A 24,458-nucleotide genomic window follows, 5' to 3' on the forward strand; every position below is an offset into this window, starting at 1 on the left:
GGCACACGTTTTCAAGCAACGATTATCAATCAAAAGATGGCGTTTGAGCGATAATCGTGGTGTGTAAAATGGCCTTTAGACTCTGTAGCGGCTGCACAGCTCCTCTGACTACCTGCTGTGTGCTTGAAAGCATCGGCAATCGAAGGCCAGCTTCACACGACTGCATTTCAATTGTGGAATCCGCGATTGTCACTGCATGGATGATGGGTGATAGTCTGCGCCTATTGAAGAGCGTAGAAGTTTCACATATCTGCCTGCAGATTGCAATTTCCGCAAGCGGATTTAAAATCTCAGCATACTCCTTTTTTTTTTTTTTTTTTTTTTGCGGGATCTGCAGACTGCCTCCATTAAAGTCAATGGAAGCCATCTGACCCACAACCCATCCATAATTGACATTGCAATAGGCTGTGGGTACCTGCATCATCGCCTAGTGATGGCATGGGAGAAACATAGTTAAACCTACTGCACACAACAGACAGCAAGCGCCCGTGGTCATCTGCAGTGCAGGGCTTGTAGGGCTGCAGGGTCCTCACACGCAGAATCAGAAGAATGTGTGTGCAGTTGGCCTAAGACACTACATGCTCATCTGACTGTTCACATGTACAGCACTGGCCAATCAGAGCAGCCTGTAGTGTCTTAGACTAATGATACATACTAGTGCGGTCAGAGAAGCCATCTTTATTTGTTCAGGACCGAAGGGTTGCTTTAACTGCTGCACATGTGACTGACAGTAATAAAACGCTGTAAGACAAAAACAGGATGTGAGATCTTTTCTGCCCACAAGTTGGTTTTCTTTCCCTTTACTTTTTCACTTCTGTTATCTCTGGGGCCAGGATTGCACTTCTTGGCTTCCTTCAGAATGCCTCCCCTCCCCCCAACCTACAGATCCCATAGGCCACATTGCAGTAAACTTCCACCAGAATGCCTCCCCTCCCCCCAACCTACAGATCCCATAGGCCACATTGCAGTAAACTTCCACTATCCTACGAGGTCTCGGCAGCACTAGTTAGTCTGTTGTGACTCCTGGAGCGCGACCAGATATTACTCAAAGACTTATGTATCTCCGGTATAAAAAAGGGAAGCATAGCGGCCGCGGGTTGTGGTCTGTGCAGTCTTATGATTAGCACACGTGTCTGCACTTCTCGATGTGGAGTTGCACTGTGTGTATCCAAACCTAATGACAGAGTAAAGTGATACCAGTGACCAATAGCTGGTCTGGTAAATGCCATGTGTGGTAGGTGATCAACATATCCTGGTAGCATCATAAAGCTAAATGTATGCATATAAAAGTGGGTGTGCAGTAGAGCTACGCCGTATAAAGGCCCGGGGCGTGGGCGTACACCTTGTTCTAACAGGTTTCTGTGAGTACCCATCAGTGATGGGCTCTATACAGGTAAGTGCTGCTATTGGCGATGGGTGGTGGCAGTGCCAGGGGTAGTAATTTGAGTCAAGACTTACAGCGAACCTCCAGTTTCAGGACAATGTTCTGTTCTGGAGGTGGAAGGGTTTATTACCTGTACTTGATTTTCTTGCCTGTCCCTACATGCTGTTGGGTGGCCAAGATAAATGCCACCATTTTTTAGACTGCTTGATCACATATAATGCACTGGTAGTGTTAGGAATAGCAATGCACCAGGACTGCTCATGTGGTTGATTAGCCAGGGCTGCTCATGTGGTTGATTAGCCAGGGCTGCTCATGTGGTTGATTAGCCAGGGCTGCTCATGTGGTTGATTAGCCAGGGCTGCTCATGTGGTTGATTAGCCAGGGCTGCTCATGTGGTTGATTAGCCAGGGCTGCTCATGTGGTTGATTAGCCAGGGCTGCTCATGTGGTTGATTAGCCAGGGCTGCTCATGTGGTTGATTAGCCAGGGCTGCTCATGTGGTTGATTAGCCAGGGCTGCTCATGTGGTTGATTAGCCAGGGCTGCTCATGTGGTTGATTAGCCAGGGCTGCTCATGTGGTTGATTAGCCAGGGCTGCTCATGTGGTTGATTAGCCAGGGCTGCTCATGTGGTTGATTAGCCAGGGCTGCTCATGTGGTTGATTAGCCAGGGCTGCTCATGTGGTCGATTAGCCAGGGCTGCTCATGTGGTCGATTAGCCAGGGCTGCTCATGTGGTCGATTAGCCAGGGCTGCTCATGTGGTCGATTAGCCAGGGCTGCTCATGTGGTCGATTAGCCAGGGCTGCTCATGTGATCAGTGTTCCCCAACTCCAGTCCTCAGGGACCCCCAACAGGTCATGTTTTCAGGATTTCCTCAGTGTTGCACAGGTGATGTAATTATTGTCGGTGCCTCAGACATTGCCACGGGTGTTCTTAGTATAAGGATATCCTGAAAACATGACCTGTTGGGGGTCCTCGAGGACAAGTTAAGAAACACTGTTAGGCCACAAAAAAAGTTCATCCTATAATCCTCCACCCTTATTCCACTCGCTGCCTCTTTCCTGAGAAGCCGCTGCTTGGTCTCTGCATGAGACTCATGTCTGCTTCCCGTGGGCGTATGCTGAGAATACTCTGTGGAAAGCGCTGGCAGAGGGAGCCATGTATGTATATAAAGCTCACTCCTCGCCTCGGCAGCCCCATTCTAGAAGCCCATAACCTTAGTTTATGGTTCTCCAAGAACAGGTTTACCGGCTAATGCCAAGACAGTGTTCCCCTCTGGCCCGGTGACCTGCTGTGATCCACTCCTTACATCAGTTATACTTGAACAGATTTTGACCTATTTCTTAGTAAATGTTCCCTTTTTATTATACATATTGGGTACCAAAACGACAAATCAAGCAAGATCATAAAAGAAGCACGCAGCGTGCCACTGTGTATCCTTAAAAGCTTAAATATGAAAGTTAGTGGTGGTTAACCCCGTGCATGATGAAGACTTCAAATAGGGCCGCACATCAGTGTCAGACTGGCTGAGAAGTTGGCTTTAGGTTTGGGTACTGAAACAAAACCTCAATACCTATCTAATAGATATATAGCCCTCCCTATTCTGTCTGGTCAGGCTGGGTGCTCTTACTAAATCATGGACCTGGGGAAGGCTGCACCCCATGTAGCTACCTTTACCTGGATAACACAGCATGTCCATGAGGGCCACATCGCTAAAGTGCCATTTATCCCTTGGTGATATGTATGGAATGAGCCATATGTAGCGACTGGGATCAGAGATAAGGCCAATCCTGGCCATGTGACCAATTAGATGCTACACTATAGAGGGAGGGGGCGACTTCTGTCACATAACTCTCTGAATGGATGTAGTGGCCGCCTGAGGCCTAGTGAAGGTCTGCAGAGGCCCGGGTCGCATATTAACTTTTTCCACAACACTTCTGCCTTATTCAGCAATTCCAGCAACCTCATTGATTGTTTGGGTTGGCTGTGTTGTGGAAAAAGGTAATATGCCTCCAAGCCTGCTACTGGAGTCACGCATGACAGGTGCGGTGCAATGCATAAGTATTGTAGAAGTGATCAAGAAGGCACGGGTTGAAGTCCCACTACAAGAGTAAATGTTTAAAAAGGCGTATACACCCTAAAATGATACCACTAAGGACTACGCCACGCCTTGCAAAAAATAAGCCCCCCTACAGCTGCGTGACAAAAGAAGAAGCTTAACGCTCTTAGGCTGGATTCAGGCGAACGTATATCAGCTCGGTTTTCACGCCCAGCCGATATACGGCGTCTCTCTCTGCAGGGGGAGGGGGGGGGGGGGAGGCTGGAAGAGGCGGAAGCAGTGCACTGAACTCCCGCCCCCTCTCTGCCTCCTCTCCGCCCCTCTGCACTATTTGCAACGAGGAGAGGCGGGGCGGGGGTGGGGCTAATTCTCATAACTTAGCCCCGTCCTGCCTCCTTTCATTGCAAATAGTGCAGTGGGGGCGGGAGCTCAGTTCCTGCTCCTGGCTCTTCCATTCCCGCCCCCCCCCCTGCAGATGAGGACACCGTATATTGGCTCGGCGTGAAAACTGAGCCGATATACGGTCGTCTGAATCTACCCTTAGACGGTTTCTAGCATTAGAAACGTCTTTCTTCTGGGAACAGCGCCACTCATCTGTACGGGTTCAGTGTGGTATTGCCGATTGGCTTCATTGAAGGAAATGGGGCTAAGCTGTACTACTACTGCGGCCAGGGATGGCGCTGTTTCCTGAAGAAGGGGCAGCCAACTCTTGGAAAAAATCTTTTTAACTAACCCCTTGGAGATCTTACTGTAAGGCCACTTACACAGAAATTATGCTGTATATCGTCAATAATATCCGCGCATGAATTGAAATGAATGAAGTCTGCGGTGCGATAGCGGCAACAACTCGGGCAGGACGTGGATTGGAGAACCTGCCACAGGACTTGGATCCGCAGCGGGTATTTCTGCTGCTAGTGAATGGAGTTTAATAAAATTGCATTTACCAGTTCTGTACGGCACATAGCTGCGGACAGGTTCTGCAACTAGTATACGCCGTGTGAAGCCGGGCTAAGGCTCTGTTCACCTCCATGGGGGCTTTCTCTCCATATTGAAGGCACATACAGCGCAGCACCATTTTGACGGATCCGGCACAGAGTTATGGCTTCTGCTAAGTACAGAATGTGGAGCACAAGAGTTGAATGAAGCCTAAAAGAACCTGAGAACTTGAAGCATATAATAATAATTAGGTTATAACAAAACATATACAAACACGCCTCTAAGTGCTCTATGCTGACAATCGCCTTTAAGTGGGATGTGAGCATCATCCCTCATGTACATAAATGGCATCCTTTTTACATATACAACTATATAGGACGAGCAATCTATTATGTCCTTATGGTCCCATTTCTACAAAGCTCGGGATACTGGGAGTTGTAGTTTCATGTTACAGACTACTGTGTTACTTGGATAATTATTCAGTAAAGATGAGCGAGCATACTCGCTAAGGGCAATTACTTGATCGAGCATTGCCCTTAGCGAGTACCTGCCCGCTCGGAAGAAAAGGTTCAGCTGCCGGCGGCGGGGAAGAGCGGGGAGGAACAGAGGGGAGATCTCTCTCTTCCTCGCTCCCCCCTGCTCACTGCCACAACTCACCCGCGCCGGCAGCCGAACCTTTTCTTCCGAGCGGGCAGGTACTCGCTAAAGGCAATGCTCGATTGAGTAATTGCCCTTAGCGAGTACCTGCCCGCTCGGAAGAAAAGGTTCAGCTGCTGGTGGGGAAGAGCAGGGGGGAACAGAGGGGAGATCTCTCTCTCCCTCGCTCCTCCCTGCTCACTGCCGCAACTCACCTCTCACCCGCGCCGGCAGCCGAACCTTTTCTTCCGAGCGGGCAGGTACTCGCTAAGGGCAATGCTCGATCGAGTAATTGTCCTTAGTGAGTATGCTCGCTCATCTCTATTATTCAGTAGTCTATCAATGAAGATTTCTAAAAGGAAAGCGTGAACAGTTTTCAGACTGCGGCCTCACTCAGACGGACATACATGTTATGACCTAGACTAACAACGTCATAGAGCGCTACAATACTGTTAGTCATTAGACCGGCGGTCGAGCCAGGAATCATGGCCGTCTGAGCAAGGCCTACGTTTTTCACTTGGAATTCTTGTTTGTCTTACTGACACTAAGTATTAAAGGTCTTCTAAGAGGAAACTTCTTGCACTGTCTTTGTTACTTCTTCTGTTTCTTCAATCTCTTCCTCAAAATAGTCCTCCACGTCGGCTGTGGCATCCTGGTACTGCTGGTATTCTGCAATCAAATCATGTACATTACACTCTGCCTCGGTAAACTCCAACTCATCCATGCCCTCTCCCGTATACCAGTGTAGGAAGGCTTTCCTGCGGTACATGGCCGAAAAGTGCTCGGAAATTCGCTTGAAGATTTCTTGGATGGCAGTGTTGTTGCCTATGAAAGTGGAAGCCAACTTGAGACCACGAGGTGGGATGTCGCAAACGGCAACCTTGACGTTGTTGGGAATCCACTCCACGAAGTAAGCACTGTTCTTGGACTGCACGGCCAACATCTGTTCATCCACTTCTTTGGTGGACATTTGACCACGGAAGATTCCAGCCACTGTTAAGTAGCGACCATGACGTGGGTCGCAGGCGGCCATCATGGTCCTGGAGTCAAACATCTGTTGGGTTAGCTCAGGTACAGTTAGAGCTTTATATTGTTGACTTTTTCGAGACGTTAGAGGGGCAAACCCAGTCATGAAGAAGTGAAGACGAGGGAAAGGTACCATGTTGACCGCCAACTTCCTGAGATCAGCATTGAGTTGACCAGGGAAACGCAGAGAAGTAGTCACGCCGCTCATTGTCATGGACACCAGATGGTTGAGGTCACCATAGGTTGGGTTCGGCATCTTCAGAGTGCGAAAGCAGATATCGTACAAGGCCTCGTTGTCAATGCAGAAGGTCTCATCTGTGTTCTCAATCAGTTGGTGGATGGACAAGATGGCGTTATAAGGTTCCACCACTGTGTCTGACACCTTGGGTGAGGGCATGATGCTGAAGCTGTTCATGATCCTGTCTGGATACTCTTCACGAATCTTGTTAATAAGGAGAGTGCCCATCCCAGAGCCAGTTCCTCCTCCGAGAGAATGCACCAGCTGAAATCCTTGAAGACAATCACAGCTTTCGCTCTCTGTTCTCACTACATCCATCACAGACTCGATCAGCTCTGCTCCCTCCGTGTAGTGGCCTTTTGCCCAGTTGTTGCCGGCTCCAGAGTTGCCTGTTAAAAAACACAAATGTTTATCAACCTGTACCGGTCCACAATGCTCCAGAACTACGAGAGAGAATACATTGGCTGGTAAGTCCACCAATGAACTACCGATCCTGACTTGAAGACAAATTCCCTATTAATGGAATCCCTCCGTTTAGTTACGGAAGTAACCCATAAGAATCTATGGATTGTGTTATGCGTAGGGTGCATGATACAGGAATTCAACAAGTACCAAAGAGAGAATACCCGTGTTCACCCCTCTCAGGTGCAGCCTTATATCTTTCTGACTTATCCCGTCTGTGTCCAGTGGTTGGGGGCTGCACAGAATGACATCACAAGTTGCAGGTTGTCTCAGCCTACAAATGAGATTCCCACTATAGACTCTTGCTGAATAGTATAGAGCAGCCGCCCTCAAATAGTTAACAGTGGTCTGAACCCTGTAGACCGGCCATCATAGATACATTGGAAGAGGGCAGTGACAGGTGTGGACCTACCACCGAGCCCAGCACACAGGGTCCTTATGGTGGCCAGTGTCAGGACATTGCATGTTGCCACGCCTGGAAGTGAAGAGGACCCAGGAAGTGGTAAGTACAGTGGGGAAAAAAAGTATTTAGTCAGATAACAATTGTACAAGTTCTCCGACTTAAAAAGATGAGTGGCCTAGCCAGTCTCCAGATCTCAACCCTATAGAAAACCTTTGGAGGGAATTGAAAGTCCGTGTTGCCCAGCGACAGCCCCAAACCATCACTGCTCTTGAGGAGATCTGCATGGAGGAATGGGCCAACATACCAGCAGTAGTGTGTGCCAACCTTGTGAGGACTTACAGGAAACGTTTGACCTCTGTCATTGCCAATAAAGGATGTATAACAAAGTATTGAGATGAACTTTTGTTATTGACCAAATACTTATTTTCCACCATAATTTGCAAATAAATTTGTTAAAAATCAGACAATGTGATTTTCTGGATGTGTTTTTTCATGGTGTCTTTCGTAGTTGAGGTTTACCTATGATGTCAATTACAGGCCTCTAACATCTTTGTAAGTGGGAGAACTTGTACAATTGGTATCTGACTTAAAGGGGTTGTCCCGCGCCGAAACGTGTTTTTTTTTTTTTCAACAGCCCCCCCGTTCGGCGCGAGACAACCCCGATGCAGGGGTTAAACAAGAACACCGGACAGCGCTTACCTGAATCCCCGCGCTCCGGTGACTTCTTACTTACCTGCTGAAGATGGCCGCCGGGATCTTCTCCCTCGGTGGACCGCAGGGCTTCTGTGCGGTCCATTGCCGATTCCAGCCTCCTGATTGGCTGGAATCGGCACGTGACGGGGCGGAGCTACACGGAGCCCCATTGAGAAAAGAAGACCCAGACTGCGCAAGCGCGTCTAATTTGGCGATTAGACGCTGAAAATTAGACGGCTCCATGGAAACGAGGACGCTAGCAACGGAGCAGGTAAGTGAAAAATTTCTGATAACTTCTGTATGGCTCATAATTAATGCACAATGTACATTACAAAGTGCATTAATATGGCCATACAGAAGTGTATAGACCCACTTGCTGCCGCGGGACAACCCCTTTAATACTTTTTTTACCCACTGTAGGTGCTTTTCGCCTTTTTTGTCTGTTCTGGGGTCTGAATAATTTTAGGGATCTGAATGAGTTTATAAAGGTCTGAAGTAACATCTTTTGGGAGCTTAGGAGTCTGATCTGAGGCCAGAACAAGTTTAGGCGTCAGTTGTGGAGTTGGAACAAGTTCAGGTGTCTGATCTGAGGCCTGAATGGTTTAAGGGGTCTGGTCTGGAGACTGAACAAGTTTAGGTGCCTGATATAGGGTCTAAATGAGTTTAAGAGTCTGGAGAGCTCTAGGAGTCTGTTTAGAAGTCTGATCTGAGGCCTGAATGGGTTTAGGGATTTTTTTCTAGGACCTGATTGACTTTATAGGGAACTTGTCGGCACTTTTTACGACACTAAACCAAGCCCATCGCTAGAATTATCACCTGTTTAGAAAGCTTATTTTCTAAAGGACTTATAGGAAAAACTCGCAGAGAACAGAGACGGTCCGACCCCCCACCCCACCGGACTGCTCTACCTAAATTTACATGCAGTGCAGGAACTTTGTAAATAGCGACTCCTCAGGTATGGATTTATAAAGAGACTTGGGAAAATAAGTTTTCTAAACAGGTGTAGGTGATCATTGTAGCGCTGGGCTTTTATTAGTCTGCTGAAAAGTGCCGCCAGTTTCCATTTTAACGGTCTGATCTGCAGTCTCACAGGGATTGTCCAGGACTAAATTAATTTTCTTACAAAAACAGCACATACCTTGGCCATGAGTTGTGTGAAGTATTGCAGCTCACATTGATTGAAGTGAATGGAGTGAAGCTGCAATACCTCACATGACCTGTGGACAGGTGTGGTGCTGTTTTTGGAATAAATCAGCCATGTTTTCATAATCCTGGACAATCCCTTTAAGTAATTAAGGAATCTTGTCTGGTTTTCCTTCTAGCAAATAATAATAGATCTTGATGTTAACACTTCGCAAGCTGGGTAGAATATTTCCAAGATGCCATCTTTACTGTTGGGGTTCAGCGCAGACCCAGGGAAGAGGGCCGTTACTAAGACTGGTTGAGTTCAGCTACGGTTATGTATTTTCCATCAGAAATATTTCGTATTTCCACCTGCATAATGAGGCGACATGTTTGTATCACATTACCATGGATGAAGCTGTCCGGGCGGAACAGAGGTCCAATACTGCTGGAGCGCAAACTGTCCATGGTGCCAGGCTCCAGGTCCACAAGCACGGCTCGGGGGACATACTTATGGGCTGCGGAAGGAAAGCAGAGAGCAAGAGGTAAGAAACAACTTAATACCGCGGCGTCAATGAGAAACGTACGTCACGATGGGGCGCTTACAGTGAGCCTCGTTGAAGTAGACGCTGATCCTCTCCAGCTGCAGGTCGGAGTCTCCTTTGTAGTTCCCTCCATTGTCGATGCCGTGTTCATCACTAATCACCTCCCAGAACTACGAGGAAACACAGATCTTGTGTGATTGGATGCACCAGTGCTATATGTATATGCTTAGGGCGGCGTCACACGGGCGTATGCGTATTTGCATGTGCCTCTGCAACTTTATTGCGCACTGAATGAGGATTTTTGACGCGCATATTTTACTCCACTTTTTCCTCCCGCAGGGCGTATTCATTTGCACATGGCAAAGACGCACCGAATAAAAAGGCTAATTGGTCTAATGAGTTCTGGATGTGTCTTTCCGGTGGAATCACCCAGTATAATATGCATCTTCTTGCATATTGCGTATGTATTTAACCCCTCCCCCCATTGACTTCTACGGGGATCTTTTATGCACAAATGCGCAGAAAATGAAGAATGCTGCGTTTTCCTTTTTGCATGACCAAAACATGCGTGCAAAATAAGGAAATGTGAACAAACCCGTTCAAATCAATGGTTTCTATTCTCTGCATATTGCACCCATGTGACGCCGGCCATATATAGGGCATATGAAGCTAAAGATGGTTATAGGGGTTTCCAAGATTAGAAAAACAGCGCCACACCTGTCCATGCATTGTGTCTGACATTGAAGCTCAGCTCTATTACAGTGAACTGAACTGTGATACTGCACACAACCTGCAAACTAGTGTGGCGCTGTGCAAGGAACAGTTTTTTTTCTAACACCGTACAGCCCCTTTATGAAGAATACATGGAGCAGTTGGATTGTCTGTGGCTCCAGGAAGAACTGAATATTATTAGTCTGCACAGTGGAGACCGTCAGGAAGAAGCTGCGGTTTCCTGACGAAGCACAAGAAAGACTCTTCATCTCTGTTCAGCAGACTTGTCCGTGTGCCGTTATCAGTCTCCCCCACAACACACCGCAGTGCGAAGCTTCGGCACACCCAACGTGCCAGCCCTGAAAGGCCCCTGATACCTCACTTGCACCCTACTAACTTATTGTTTACTGACATCTGGAAAAGTACAGCATGTTCCATTAGAGACGTCATCCGTGTGCGGCCCGATGTCCATGGGTGCCCAACACTGCATGTCCCATGCCCGACCGTGGAAACAGACAAGAGTCGGACTTACAGTGGAGTGTTAAAAAGTTACACCCAACTTTCTATAGCATAACTTGGATCGGACATGACAAGAACATCCCGTCCGATGCACAGGACCCCGTCCGTGTACGATTTTCACCTGACACAAGAGGGGGACATGCTGCAATTTTTTTTCCTTTAAACTCCAAAAATCAGACAGAAATATCGACTATGTGGAATGCATGTACCCTTAGGGGCCCTTCACATGCTTGTATATGCAGAGAAGAGAGCCCATTGATTTCAATGGGATCATTGACATGCATGTATTTTGGCCCCCGTCTTTCTGCGTGGGGGACATTTCTAAGGTCCCCATAGAAGTCAATGGCAGGTGCGCAAATGTGTGCGGAATTCACAAGTGGATGCTTAAACTCATTAGACGAATTAAGCCGTGTGTGTTTGTGTCACGCTTGCAAAAAATACACGACCTACGGACAGAAAAGGCTGTTTGATACGCCGACATGCGCGAAAAAAGGCTCGTTAATAGCACAAAACAGTTGTGTCAAGGCGTACACAATTGCGCAGATGCTCGTGTGAAGCCGGCCTAACCGTGATTCTTTTCACAGGAACCATCAATCTGTGTGAAAACAATTGCCTGTATGTAGAGCCTCGTTGGCTGTAATGGAACACACGGATGGCACACGGACCGTAAACACGCCTGAATAACCCCTTAGCATGTAATCACACGGGATGCATGCCGTTTTTACAACAACCGCATGTGTTTTTAGGGTGGTACTTTTGTTGCAGTTCTAACCGCCCCCCAACCGCGCCGCGCCAATACGGGGATGTGAGATGACATGTTTTGGTAAAAATGGACTAAGAAATACCAAACAAGGTGATCTTCACTTCTCCTGCCTCATGTTAGTTCCCAGCTGACAGCTCCGGGCGCCGTCATGTTCTGTTTACAGACTGCTGCAGCCAATGACAGCTCAGCGATTGTCGGTGGGGGACAAGCTGGGAACCGGGAGGGGTGAAGGGAAATAGTTTGTTCAATTTTGCCATAGGGGACCGAAACGTTTTATCTCAGACCACCCTTTACAGGAACGCTGCCGGTTCACAACGATTATTCAGCAATTGTCTATAATATGTTCTGCATTAGCTCCTCATGATATTAACCCCTTAAGGACGCGGCCCTTTTTTTCCATTTTCGTTTTTTATTTCCCCCTTTTAGAAAAAATCATAGCTCTTATGTAATCGCCGTCGCTGTATGAGGGCTTGTTTTTTGCGGGACGAGTTGTATTTTTCACTGGTACTATTTAATATACCATATAATGTACTGAAAAACTTCTAAGTGAAGTGAAATTCGGGAAAAAATGAATTCCGCCATCTTTGGGTGCGTCTTGTTTCTACGGGTACACAGTGCAACAAAAATGACCCGATAACTTTATTCTATGGATTCTTTTGAATTCTATGGATATTTAATATCTAAAATATTTCAGTTATTTTCTGTCGCCATCTGCTGGCGGCCAGAACTTTTTTATTTTTTTGTTTATATGGTTGTGCGATGGCTTATTTCATGCAGGGCGTCCTGTAGTTTCCGTTGGCACCATTTTGGAATTCTTACAACTTTTAAATTACTTTTTATTATATTTTGTCTTGGAGACAGGGTTACCAAAAAATGCATTTCTGGCGTTATTTTTTTTTCCAGACAACGTTCACCGTGTGCGGTAAATAATGTGCCGCTTTGATAGATCGGACTTTTATAACTGCAGGGACACCGATAAGACAGCCACTCACACTGCCTCTTGATAATGAGGGGGGTGGCTGCTTGGCGTACACTCCCACACATAGTGGATACAGGGTGCACACTATTATATACGCAAAAGGTTTTGTTTTTTTTTACTTTTATTACTTTTTATTTTTTGTTATTGATTAGTAAAACTTTTTAAAACTTATTTTAATTTTGTTTTTAAGTCCGCAGAGGGGACAAGAACTTGCAATGCTTTGATCGCTGCTGCAGTATGATGTAAAGCTATAACATTACATCATACCGCAATCTGACAGCCAATCTATTAAGCCACACCAAAAAGCTGTTGGTGTAACACCTTTTTCTTAGTGACCAAGCTTTTTTTCATCTTTCCATTTTAGGTTTTCCTTCCCCCCTTTAAAAAAAAAAACCGACGTTGCTGCATGAGGGCTTGTATTTTGCGGGACGAGTTGTATTTTTCAATGGTGCTATTTAATATACTATATAATGTACTGAAAAGATTTTTTTTTTTAATTCTAAGTAGTGTAAATTAGAGATGAGCGAACCTACTCGTTTCGAGTAATTACTCGATTGAGTACTGCGATTTTCGAGTACTTCCGTACTCGGGTGAAAAGATTCGGGGGGCGCCGGGGGGCGGGGGGAGGCGTGGCAGCGTGGGGGGTAGCAGCGGGGAACAGGGGGGATCCCTCTCTCTCTCCCTCTCCACCCCACTTCCCGCTGCAACCCCCCACTCACCCACAGCGCCCCTTTGAATCTTTTGGCCCGAGTACAGAAGTACTCGAAAATCGCAGTACTCGGGCGAAAAAGTGGCGTGGCCGAGTAGGTTCGCTCATCTCTAGTGTAAATTAAAAAAAAACTAACATCCGCCATCTTTCAGTGCGTCTTGTCTCTACGGCACACAAAGTGCAACTAGCCTCCATGACCGCCCGTATCCAAGCTAGAGGCGGTACAATAAGGTACTAGAGCCTCCATGCCTGACTGTATCACATCTTGTATCCAAGCTAGAGGCGGCCCAAAGAGGTACTAGAGCCTCCATGCCTGCCCGTATCACATCTTATATCCAAGCTAGAGGCGGTACAACAGGGTACTAGAGCCTCCATGCCCACCCGTATCACATCTTATATCCAAGCTAGAGGTGGCCCAACCGGGTACTACAGCCTCCATGCCCCCCCAGTTTCACATCTTGTATCCAAGCTAGAGGCGGTACAACAGGGTACTAGCGCTTCCATGCCTCCCGTATCACATCTTGTATCCAAGCTAGAGGCGGTACAACAGGGTACTAGAGCTTCCATGCCTCCCGTATCACATCTTGTATCCAAGCTAGAGGCGGTACAACAGGGTACTAGCGCTTCCATGCCTCCCGTATCACATCTTGTATCTAAGCTAGAGGTGGTACAACAGGGTACTAGAGCCTCCATGCCCACCTGTATCACATCTTGTATCCAGATGTATCTAACCGTTCCTAGAGACCTGTGGTGCTAAGAACTGTCTGTGGCTGAATTTATTATCCGCCGAGGGTCATACCGGTGTGCATAGGAATGGTGGCGTCACACGTGACAACTACAACCCTTGTTCTCCTGTTCGGTGTGCATTTCCCTATCCTAGGGGTATCCCAGGTGGCCTGCAATGATACTCTGGCCCAGAGGTGTAACTTGAAGCTTCTGGGCCCCAATGCAAAACCTGTAACAGGGCCCCCAACTATAATGCTTTATTCATAGTACTGGGCTACCTATATGGAGAAGAGAGGCCTTATGGGCCCCCTAAGGCTCCTGGGCCTGGGTGCACCCGCATCCCCTGCATCCCCTATAGTTACGCCCATGCTCTGGCCGTGGCTGCGTGTGTCCCTCCGGGAAAGAGCATGGTAAGTAAGCCAGCACTATACCCTCCCAGCTCCCCACGTATGTTAGGTGTCTGGGGTCACCCTATGAGACGCTGCAACATGACCAGAACCAAGTTTCCAGTCAGTGATACACAGAGTAGATGAGAAAACTGTTCAGTAACTCGTATGTTGTAAGAAAGTAGATATCAGCATGAAGAGCTGTAAGTGATGCTCTTGGGTCAGCGGCGTCCTCGCCTCGGATCAGCGGCGTCCTCACCTCGGCTCCAGACTCCTCACCGGACACTTTGCATCTACTAGATCTTTGTTTTCCTCCTCGCACCATTGGCCGTAGCGCAGATATACAAACACTCAGCTGAAGGAAACCTGAAACTTCCTGCAGGCTTGTGAGGCGAGAAGGACATGAAGAAGACGTAATAAAGTCTTTAAAGGCGCTCAGAAAATCGCTGAAATGTTGGAACACTAATCCCCCCGTGTGAGCGCTGCCAACGATCGAACAATCAATGATAATTCATGTGCTTATCGTTTTTTTCATGTACGCATGACAATCATCGTTCGCTCTTTCGCCAATAGTTCAGTTTAAATGGCGCTCGTTCAGTCGTTCTCATTCGCCGCTGCAGAGAACTAATTGACAAAATGATCTTGTAGAACACAAAAGGAACAATTTATCTTTGTTTTTGAACTGAGTGAAGGAGCGATCTGTGAGATTGGTTGTTTATTCGCTCGGGACAATGCTTATTGCTACGTGTAAAAGACAGGCAGTCATGCATCTACGAACGACTGCCTGATTACTGTGAATGGAGGCGGACGGTCGGAACGATCCCCGGACCGCTCCACCTCCATCCACTGACCGGATCCTCCTCTGTGAAGCAAGGAACAATTATCGCTAGGACGGCTGTTGGGTGTCGTGGCATCTGGAATTCGTCCCGGGTAAAAGGGTCTTAAATCTCCAGCAGCTGCACAATCTTGAGTCCACAGTACTGTAAGGCCCTTTTATACATGCCAGTGATTGCCTCCATGCCCGCCCGTATCACATCTTGTATCCAAGCTAGAGGCGGCCCAACAAGGTACTAGAGCCTACATGCCCGCCTGTATCACATCTTGTATCCAAGCTACAGGTGGTACAACAGGATACTAGAGCCTCCATGCCCACCCATATTACGCCTTGTATCAAGGCTAGAGGCGGTACAACAGGGTACTAGAGCCTCTATGCCCACCCATATCACATCTTGTATCCAAGCTAGAGGCAGCCCAACAGGGTACTAGAGCCTCCATGCTCGCCTGTATCACATTTTGTACCCAAGCTAGAGGCGGTACAACAGGGTACTAGAGCCTCCATGCCTGCCTGTATCACATCTTATATTCAAGCTAGAGGCGGTACAGCAGGGTACTAGAGCCTCCATGCCTGCCTGTATCACATCTTGTATCCAAGCTAGAGGCAGTACAACAGGGTACTAGAGCCTTCATGCCTGCATGTATCACATCTCATATTCAAGCTAGAGGTGGTACAACAGGGGTACTAGAGCCTCCATGCTTGCCCGTATCACATCTTGTATCCAAGCTAGAGATGGCCAAACAGGGTGCTAGAGCCTCCATGCCCACCCATATCACATCTTGTATCCAAGCTACAGACGGTACAACAGGGTACTAGAGCCTCCATGCTCGCCTGTATCACATCTTGTATCCAAGCTAGACGTGGTACAACAGGGTATTAGAGCCTCCATGCCCACCCATATCACATCTTGGGCCGCCTCTAGCTTGGATACAACAGGGTACTAGAGCCTCCATGCCTGCCTGTATCACATCTTGTATCCAAGCTAGAGGCGGTACAACAGGGGTACTAGAGCCTCCGTGCCTGCCTGTATCACATCTTATATTCAAGCTAGAGGTGGTACAACAGGGTACTAGAGCCTCCATGCCCGCCCATATCACATCTTGTATCCAAGCTAGAGGCGGTACAACAGGGTACTAGAGCCTCCATGCCTGCCCATACCACATCTTATATCCAAGCTAGAGAAGGTACAACAGGGTACTAGAGCCCCCATGCCCACCTGTATCACATCATGTATCGAAGCTAGAGACAGTACAACAGGGTACTAGAGCCTCCATGCCTCCCATATCACATCATGTATCCAAGCTAGAGGTGGTACAACAGGGTACTAGAACCCCCATGCCCACCTGTATCACATCATGTATCGAAGCTAGAGGTGGTACAACAGGGTACTAGAGCCTCCATGCCCACCCGTATCACATCTTGTATCCAAGCTAGAGATGGTACAACAGGGTACTAGAGCCTCCATACCCACCCATATCACATCATGTATCCAAGCTAGAGGTGGTACAACAGGGTACTAGAGCCTCCATGCCCACCCATATCACATCATGTATCCAAGCTAGGGGAAGTACAACAGGGTACTAGAGCCTCCCTACAAGGGGTCAGGTTTTCCCAATAAATTATCCAAATATGCACAAATGTGTCCGTGTGAATCGGGCCTGAAGAAGGGGTTTTATGCCCTGAAGTGCATTTTTACTGCTGATTATTTAAATAAAAGAGTCGCTGGATACTGCAGCTTCTTGTCTTCAGCCATTTTTGGAAGGCATCGCTGTGTCTCCAGTTTTTGTTGCCTATTGCATTTCTCTCCAACTTGAGGTTCTCCAGCTGTTGCAAAACTACAACTCCCAGCATGCCCCGACAGCTGCAGAGCCACATGCTGGGGGACAATGTCAAAGTGTATAATGACTGCCGGCGCTGGAAGCTCTATAGCAATGGGCCGCTGTGGAACTCTACTAGCAGCCAACGTGCCCAGTGTGATCAGGATCGAGGACGGTTGGTTGCGGGTGATTTAGTGCCATATAGGAGTCCGGCTGGGGAGGCAGCAAACCAAAACGACTTCTATGGGGACCTCTGGTGCTCAAATATGCAGAAAATTAGGACATGTTTTTTTTTTTTGCACGACCAAAATGCGGGTGCAAAATACAGAAAATTGAAATCTCTAAATACACTCGTGTGAAGCCGGCCTTATAGCGGTAAACATCATCCGGTGACCGGTTCAGCTCTGCTACATCTGTGTCCACCACAAACACTCCAAACTCAATCATCTCCCACTGTGATAATCTTCTACCCTATAAGTGATCACATCTGTATAGGGGTCCCCATCATTTCTATTTGGGAAGTCGCTCACCTTCGCTCCAATCTGATTCCCGCACTGACCGATCTGCAGATGGACAATCTCACGCATCCTGGACGCCGGCAGGACAGTCAGCTCCCTTCTGTGGCTCAATGAGTGTGACGCAGCAAAACTTCACTGGAGATTATATACCGGCGCTGACGTTACCCGGAGCCTTATTATCTCTGCACAACCAGAGGGTGTATAGAACAGTAGGGGGGGGGGAGTCACAAAGGGTCACGGGGAGTCAATAGAAATCGCCCACAAAATACAGAAGGCTGCAGAAAATTTTTGGATTCTCAGTTCAGACCGTTCTCAGCCGGTATGGCCACCATTATGACTCCCATTATGATTCCCACAGGGGTTGCTGCTCAGCTTTCCTCAGGTCATGAACGGCAAATCTACCTATATGTGTCCTCTTCTTGTGCCGCAGGAAAATTTTCCATTCAAACGTCTTGGAAAGCTGAGTGACAACCACTGCAGAAGCGATAATGGCGGAATGAATCGACTTACATGGCAGCTAAGAGGTTAAAAATGCAGATCAGAGGGAATACAGTAACCACAGAGTAGGAGATGTCCCCAGCCCGAAGCGCGTCAGCATCCTTATCTCCCTCCACACACACCAGTTACTAAGAATATTTCATACTAACATGACCACCAACACCCCGTAGTCACCGAACGCAACATCGTCCGGAACCCCGGGGGCATGTGTAGTGGTGAAATGTCAGAATCAGCAGATCAAGGGAGTATCGTATGGGACAGACCTGTCCAAACCCCCCAGACCCATCCTGTAGCCGCAGCCACAATGACCGCAGTAACCCTCTTCGGCCCTTTCCACCAAATTCCCATAGATGTGAGGATGGATTTGCTTTCATTCCTGGAGGAGAACTTCAGATAGTGATGTGGAGGATGATGGGTGTGTTGGTCGTGTAGGGATACATAGTAACAGAGTATGTTAGGCTGAATGAAGCAATGTCCATCTAGTTCAGCCTGTTTCCACTTCCCTTCGTTGATCCAGGGGAAGGCAAAAAAAAACAACAGGTAGAAGCCAATTAGCCCATTTGGGGGAAAAATTCCTTCCCGACTCCATAATGGCCGTCAAAATTATCCCTGGATCAACCTCTGATAGTTCCTACCTGACTGTAAGACCCGGAACAATAACCCGCTGGTCAACTAATGTCTATATCCTGTAATATCATAGCACTCTAAGAAGACGTCTAGTCCCCTCTTAAACTCCTCTATGGATTTTGCCATCGCCATGTCCTCAGGCAGATAGTTCCACAGTCTCACTGCTTTTACAGTAAAGAACCCCCTTCTGTGTTGGTGATGAAACCTGCTTTCTTCTAGATGTAGCGGATGCCCTCTTGTTACCGTCACAGTCCTGGGTCTAAACAGATCATGGGAGAGATCCTTGTATTGTCCCCTCATGTATTTATACATAGTTATTTGGGTGAATAATCCCAATTCTGATGCCTCTCTGGGTATTCCAGTCCTCCCATTCTGTTTATTAATTTAGTTGCCCTTCTTTGGACCCCCTCAAGCACTGCTACATCCTTCCTGAGCAGCGGTGTCCAGAACTGTACACAGTATTCCATCTCCCACCCTGAAGGGTAGCACAAGACCTATCCAAGTGGCTGAGGGAAAGCCTACAAAAGGGTAACCCATGGTGCAGTTTACTTTGATGATGGGTTGTCACAGGTGACGCCACCGTTCCTTCCTCTGTGGTGAATCCGGATGATGAGATAACTGATCCCCACTCATAAAGCAGGTTTAAATAGCAAAGCTGGGAATGGTCAGCAGGGCTCCTTTACTTGTAAAAAAACTTATTTACAGTCCAACACGATGCAAGCAGAACAATTAGTGTAGAGGTGCGACAGGGAGGAAGTCACAGTTTCACCGAGGAATCTACAGTCCCAGTTATCTGTAGGCATCCGTGCCCAGCACAAACACCTCTTCTACTCGCCAGCTCTCTACCGGTTGGCCCTCACATTTGGCATACACTCCACACTGCGATGCCGGTTCACTCTCTCTCTCTCTTAGTTCCTCAGTGGGGTAACACCCTTGGCATCTCCTGGGTGTAATGGCCCAGGAACTGCTGGGGATGTCTCTCAGCCTCCTCCATCCTGGCCCACACAGAACAGAAGGTGTCTGTGTGGGTCCTTGCTGGGCTAGGACTGAAACAGAAGACTCATTTACAATCCATTGCCAACACATACATCTCTCATGGTCACATGACTCCAAACTTACAACATAAAACGATACATTTCCAGACAGAGATGGCTCAACTGCAGACATTAACCCATTCAGTGCTGCAAACTCCAGTACATATTTTGCTGATTCATTCCTCATTCAAAGACAATGTACAAGACAAAACAGACAGCATATACCAGACATTATGGATGGGCCCCGTTGTTCTGGACCACTACGGTTCCAGAGGAAGGCAAAAAAACTCCAATGAGGCAGAAAACCCTCAATGAGGCAGTAGTCTAAGAAAAGTGTTCTGTGATATTCCAAATGTCCTCTTCTGCCTCAGTCAATGTAATGCAAGTTTATCATATGCTCAAGCAAAATAATATGATTGCTTTAAATAAAAATAACTATCTCTTGCTTCAAATAAAGTGTTAAAGTGTTTTTAACCATCCAAGTCTGCTTCCTGGAGTCCTTCCCACCTTCTACATCTGCACTGAGGTACCAGGATTACTGCCCCCATTTTTGTTACGTTCTCCAAATGTTTCTATTTATTGTTTTATTCGAAATGGGTCCCTGCCCGTACACGAGCTGGCATCATGACAAACAACATATTACGCTTCCCAACCCCGTGGGCAGCACACAGTAAGAATTGCAAAATTTTTGCCACTGTATGCAGCTGAGCCGGGCCGCATTGTACCTTCCAAGAGGAGCAGCAGAGCCACCATGATTGCCATCTCGCTCCCTGCTGCACTCCCCCTCTAAGGTCAGCCCTCGGTCGCCACACTCCATGATGTACATTTATATCATGGAAGTTCGGGATTTGTATGGTGGGGAATTGGGGGTCGACCCCGCTCCTAAAAATGCGGGTGCTGGCTGTTTCCAACAGCTGACACCCGCCCGCAACAGCTGTTGATCAGCGCTACCACTGATCAGAGCTGTTAACCAACCCATTGCATATTGCCTATGAAGACATGCCTGTGGCGTGACTTAATAGAAGTCAGATCACGGTATGATGTAATACTGTGGTATTATATAATACTGCAGGAGCGATCAAACCATCGCAAGTTCTTGTTCCCTGCGGGGACTAAAAAAATTGTAAAAGTCAGTTTTTAAATGTTTTATTAATTATTAAAAAATAAATAAAAGGTAATAAAAGTTTTTAAAAAAACGTTTGCGATATATATATATATATATATACTAAAAAAACATGCGATATCGCTGTGTCCATAAAAGTCTGATCTATCAAAGTAACACATTGTTTATCAGGTCAAAACAACCATCAGACAGCGACGCGGATGGATAAATAAAAGAGTTATGATTTTTTAAAAGTGGGGAGGAAAAAAAAGGGGAAAAAAAGAGCTGCGCCCTTAAAGAGTTAACTACTAAATTTCAGCTCTAGAACACTTGTATAAGAAATCACAGAAAAGTTGCACAAATGTTTGGGCTGTGCAACCAAAGTTGCCATGTGACCCTATCCTGAGTGTGCCTATAGGGGGTGTATTAGGCTAGGGTTACAAGGTGACTTTGGCCGCCGTCGCCCTTCTACCTTACAATGTAGGTCACCACTGTGACTCACGGATCGCCCAAAAAAATTTTTTCTCGTAGTCTGTGGGTAACTTCTAAAAGATTGACATTTATTTTACCACAAGGTGCCAGCAGGGCTATACTGCAATCTTTAGTCACATGACCTGCGGCCAAAGTCACCATGTAGCTCTAGCATTACGGCGAGGTCCCATGACCGACACCTGATTTAAAGGGACATCGACCGCTGCACATTCACTTCATTGTGCTGTGATTGCAACTTTCCTGGCACGCTGTGTGCGGCACCACCAGCCATCCTGCTCATCCGTGTAAGACGACTTTTGTCCTCTGTTGTCTGGTCTCAGCAGATATACTCGGCGCACTAAACACGTTTAATCTTTCGGCATCGGCCATTTCTGTTACAGACAGCAGTGAGGGAAAGGAGGTTTTCAGGATCTACTAGAAAGTCTGTGGCAAGTCTGTTAGAGCAAGGAAGAAGGAAGACAATCCTAGAAAATAGGGGCAGCTTGAGAGAAGTCCTGTAAGGGCTCCTTCACATGGGGTGTATTTGTGAGCGTTTTTGCACAAAACACAGAAAAAAGAACCCATTGATCTGCACTTGCACCTTAGAAGTGGGAGGTGCGCGAACGCCTACACAATTCACGTGGGAAGGAGCCCTAACAGTGCGGTTGTGGGGAGAAGGTCCTCCTTAATGTCGGCAGCCATTCCGCCGCAGTGTTCAGCTTGGACAGACTGCTGACTACTTGGATGATTAGTCACTTACAAGGTTGTTTTGTAGGGCTCTGTTCTATTACTTCTTCATTTTCCAACCACTAGGTGGCGCGTGACCTGTACACATTGATCACACACAAGTCGAACAGAGAGAATGTATCTTAATATGATGCACATTTAAAAGAGTTGTCTGGGATTATTAAAAAAAAACATGGCTGCTTTCTTCCAAAACAGCGCCACACCTGTGCACAGGTTGTGTCTGGTATTGCAGATCAGCTACTTTGAAGAGAATGCGATTAATCTGCAATACTATTTACAACCAGTGGAGAGGTGTGGTCCTGTTTTAGAAAGAAGGTGGCCACGGACAACCCCTTTAAGTTAAAAGGACACTATTTGTCAGTTGTAGTTCTTGCAAGTCAGACCTGGGTAATGCAGGGTCAGAAGTGAGGGCAGCGCATGGCAACAGTCTTTTAAGTGTTACTTGGACTAATACATACTTGTATGCTTCCTCCTCTTTCTCTGTACAGTATTTGACTTCACAATGTGCTCCAGAGCTGCTCTTCCTACTGGATCAGGAAACATGATGCTGCAGCTCTATAAAAGCCATTTATGAAGTCGTGGAGTCGCGTCTTTTGGTCACTCAGTCATCCACCTGCATACATGGCTGGCCTTAGCTATGTGTGCATCGGGCGGTCGCAAGGGAGGCACCAGACAGATGAAGACTGAGACTATCACCCTCCTTAGGTCTGCCTGGTCATGCGGCAGCATCTTGTGGAGCTACATGAACGCTTTTCCTCCTGGGTCTGTCTCTTCCGTCTGATGTTCCCAGGTGCTTCTATCAGCTTATCGGCGCCCCAGCAACTACGCTTATGTTATGAGCTTGGTTCCGGTGCTGTACTTTTCTACTGTGCTTGGTTCTGGTGCTATATTTATTTTATGATCTTGGTTGGCTCTGGTGCTGCATTTATATACTGATTTTAGTTTGGGTGGTCTATTTATGTTATTGGCTTGGTCCGGGGGTGTATTTATGTACTGAGCTTGATTCTGATGCTGTATTTCTGTATTGAGCTTGGTCCTGGGATTGTATTTATTTTTTAAGCTTGTATATATGTACTGAGCTTGGTTCTGGTGCTGTATTTATGTATCAAGCTGTTCTGGTACTGTATTTATGTACTGAGCTTGCTTCTGGTGCAGTCCTAATGTTATGTGTTTGGTTTTGGTGCTGTATTGAGCTTGGTTCGGGTACAGTAATTTTCTACAGAACTGATCTGGTGTAGGTATGCTGCTATTTTGCTGGTTTCGTCACAGCCAGCATACAAGCAGGCTGCCTATCAGTGCAATATATATCTTTTTTTTCTGATGACCATGGAGGACAAAAACTTTCCACACAAGAGTGTCAACTAACCTACGGCTGCACTGCATGCATGTCCAGAAAATCCCCTGTTCTATTTCCCCTCCCCCGCTCTGATTATCTTGGAATGCCCCCCTCTGTTCCGTGTCTGCTTGGATTTAGCTCACAATATACATTGTGTAGTAAAGCCAAGCCGCCATCAGTCAAGTGTATATATATATATATATTTGTACCACATTGCGACTACATGACAGCCCACATGCAGGTGATAACATGAAGCTGCTCGGCCCCAGTGCAAAATTTGAAACCGGCCCCCAAACCGGCCCCCAAACCGGCCGTCGTGGATTTCTGCTGTGGCAGTACCGCGGTTGTAAACAAAATGTGGCCGCTGGCGATCGCGGACAAACACACGTTTTTCTGCGGTCTCCATTAATACTATGCTAATGGAGACTTCCTGCGGCGTAAATCCGCTCGAAACAGAACATGCTGCGATTTGTTTCCAATGGCGGAAATCCGCGGTAGAATTCTGCATGTCGGCATTGGCAGGTTAGGCTCAATAGAACCTTATCGCTGCGGTATTACGCCATGGGAGCCATGGTAAAAATCCGGTCGTGGGCATTAGCCCTAAGGCTTCATTTCTAGTTCTGCTCTCCTATGGGGAACAGAGACATTCTGGCCCCCCAAACCTCCAGGGCCCGGGGTGCAGCTGCCTCTTTTGGGCACCCATTACAGTTCCTTGCTCACAGTCACCCTTGAGACTTGGAATCAAAACTTTTTTTTGCAATTTCTATTCATTTCACTAGTTGGCCGAAGAAAACTAGTTCTAAAATACGGAGAGACGTGCGAGTAGCGAATACAAATATAATGGCGCATCCGAGAACAAACTCCTGGAAACTCCGATTACTCAGAAACGCAGTGGAAGATTGTGTGACTATGAAGAAATGTATTCAGTACATTGATGTAAGGGGGGCAATAGTGGAGGCGCAAGAGCAGCAGCAATCACCAGCAGTCGTGGGGACCGCTGTCCTTTATTCTGCATCAGCTGCTTATATAACGCTGCGCTTTCACTTCTGCATTTCCGGCACAGACGCGCTCGTGCGTGCAACCTGTGGGAGGGGGATTTCCACCTGTGATGTGACTGGTGCACAGCAGCGGGGATCTTTGTGCAGACTTTGACCTCTACAGTCACCGCCCTGCCCCCT

General features: G+C 47.3%; 1 protein-coding gene across 1 annotated transcript; it reads right to left on the bottom strand.

Annotated features, from left to right (window-relative positions):
- Positions 1-2,721: 2,721 nt before the first annotated feature.
- TUBB1 (tubulin beta 1 class VI) lies at positions 2,722-17,603 on the bottom strand. Its single transcript, XM_066588190.1, has 4 exons — positions 17,478-17,603; positions 9,564-9,672; positions 9,365-9,475; positions 2,722-6,666 (listed from the first exon to the last, which is right to left on the bottom strand). Exons 1-4 carry the CDS (start codon positions 17,532-17,534, stop codon positions 5,576-5,578), a joined length of 1,368 nt encoding a protein of 455 aa, XP_066444287.1. The 5' UTR covers positions 17,535-17,603; the 3' UTR covers positions 2,722-5,575.
- Positions 17,604-24,458: the final 6,855 nt, after the last annotated feature.

The sequence above is a fragment of the Eleutherodactylus coqui genome, chromosome 13 (genome assembly GCF_035609145.1).
Source record: "Eleutherodactylus coqui strain aEleCoq1 chromosome 13, aEleCoq1.hap1, whole genome shotgun sequence".
Lineage (NCBI taxonomy): Eukaryota > Metazoa > Chordata > Amphibia > Anura > Eleutherodactylidae > Eleutherodactylus > Eleutherodactylus coqui.

What these genes read in the sequence shown, in the direction of transcription:
- TUBB1 (XM_066588190.1), bottom strand. Translation starts at nt 17,534, where the DNA reads ATGCGTGAGATTGTCCATCTGCAGATCGGTCAGTGCGGGAATCAGATT. An exon ending in GGAATCAGATTGGAGCGAAG is followed by an intron (nt 9,673 to 17,477) that starts GTGAGCGACTTC and finishes GTTTCCTCGTAG; the next exon opens with TTCTGGGAGGTGATTAGTGA. An exon ending in CCCGGACAGCTTCATCCATG is followed by an intron (nt 6,667 to 9,364) that starts GTAATGTGATAC and finishes GTTTTTTAACAG; the next exon opens with GCAACTCTGGAGCCGGCAAC.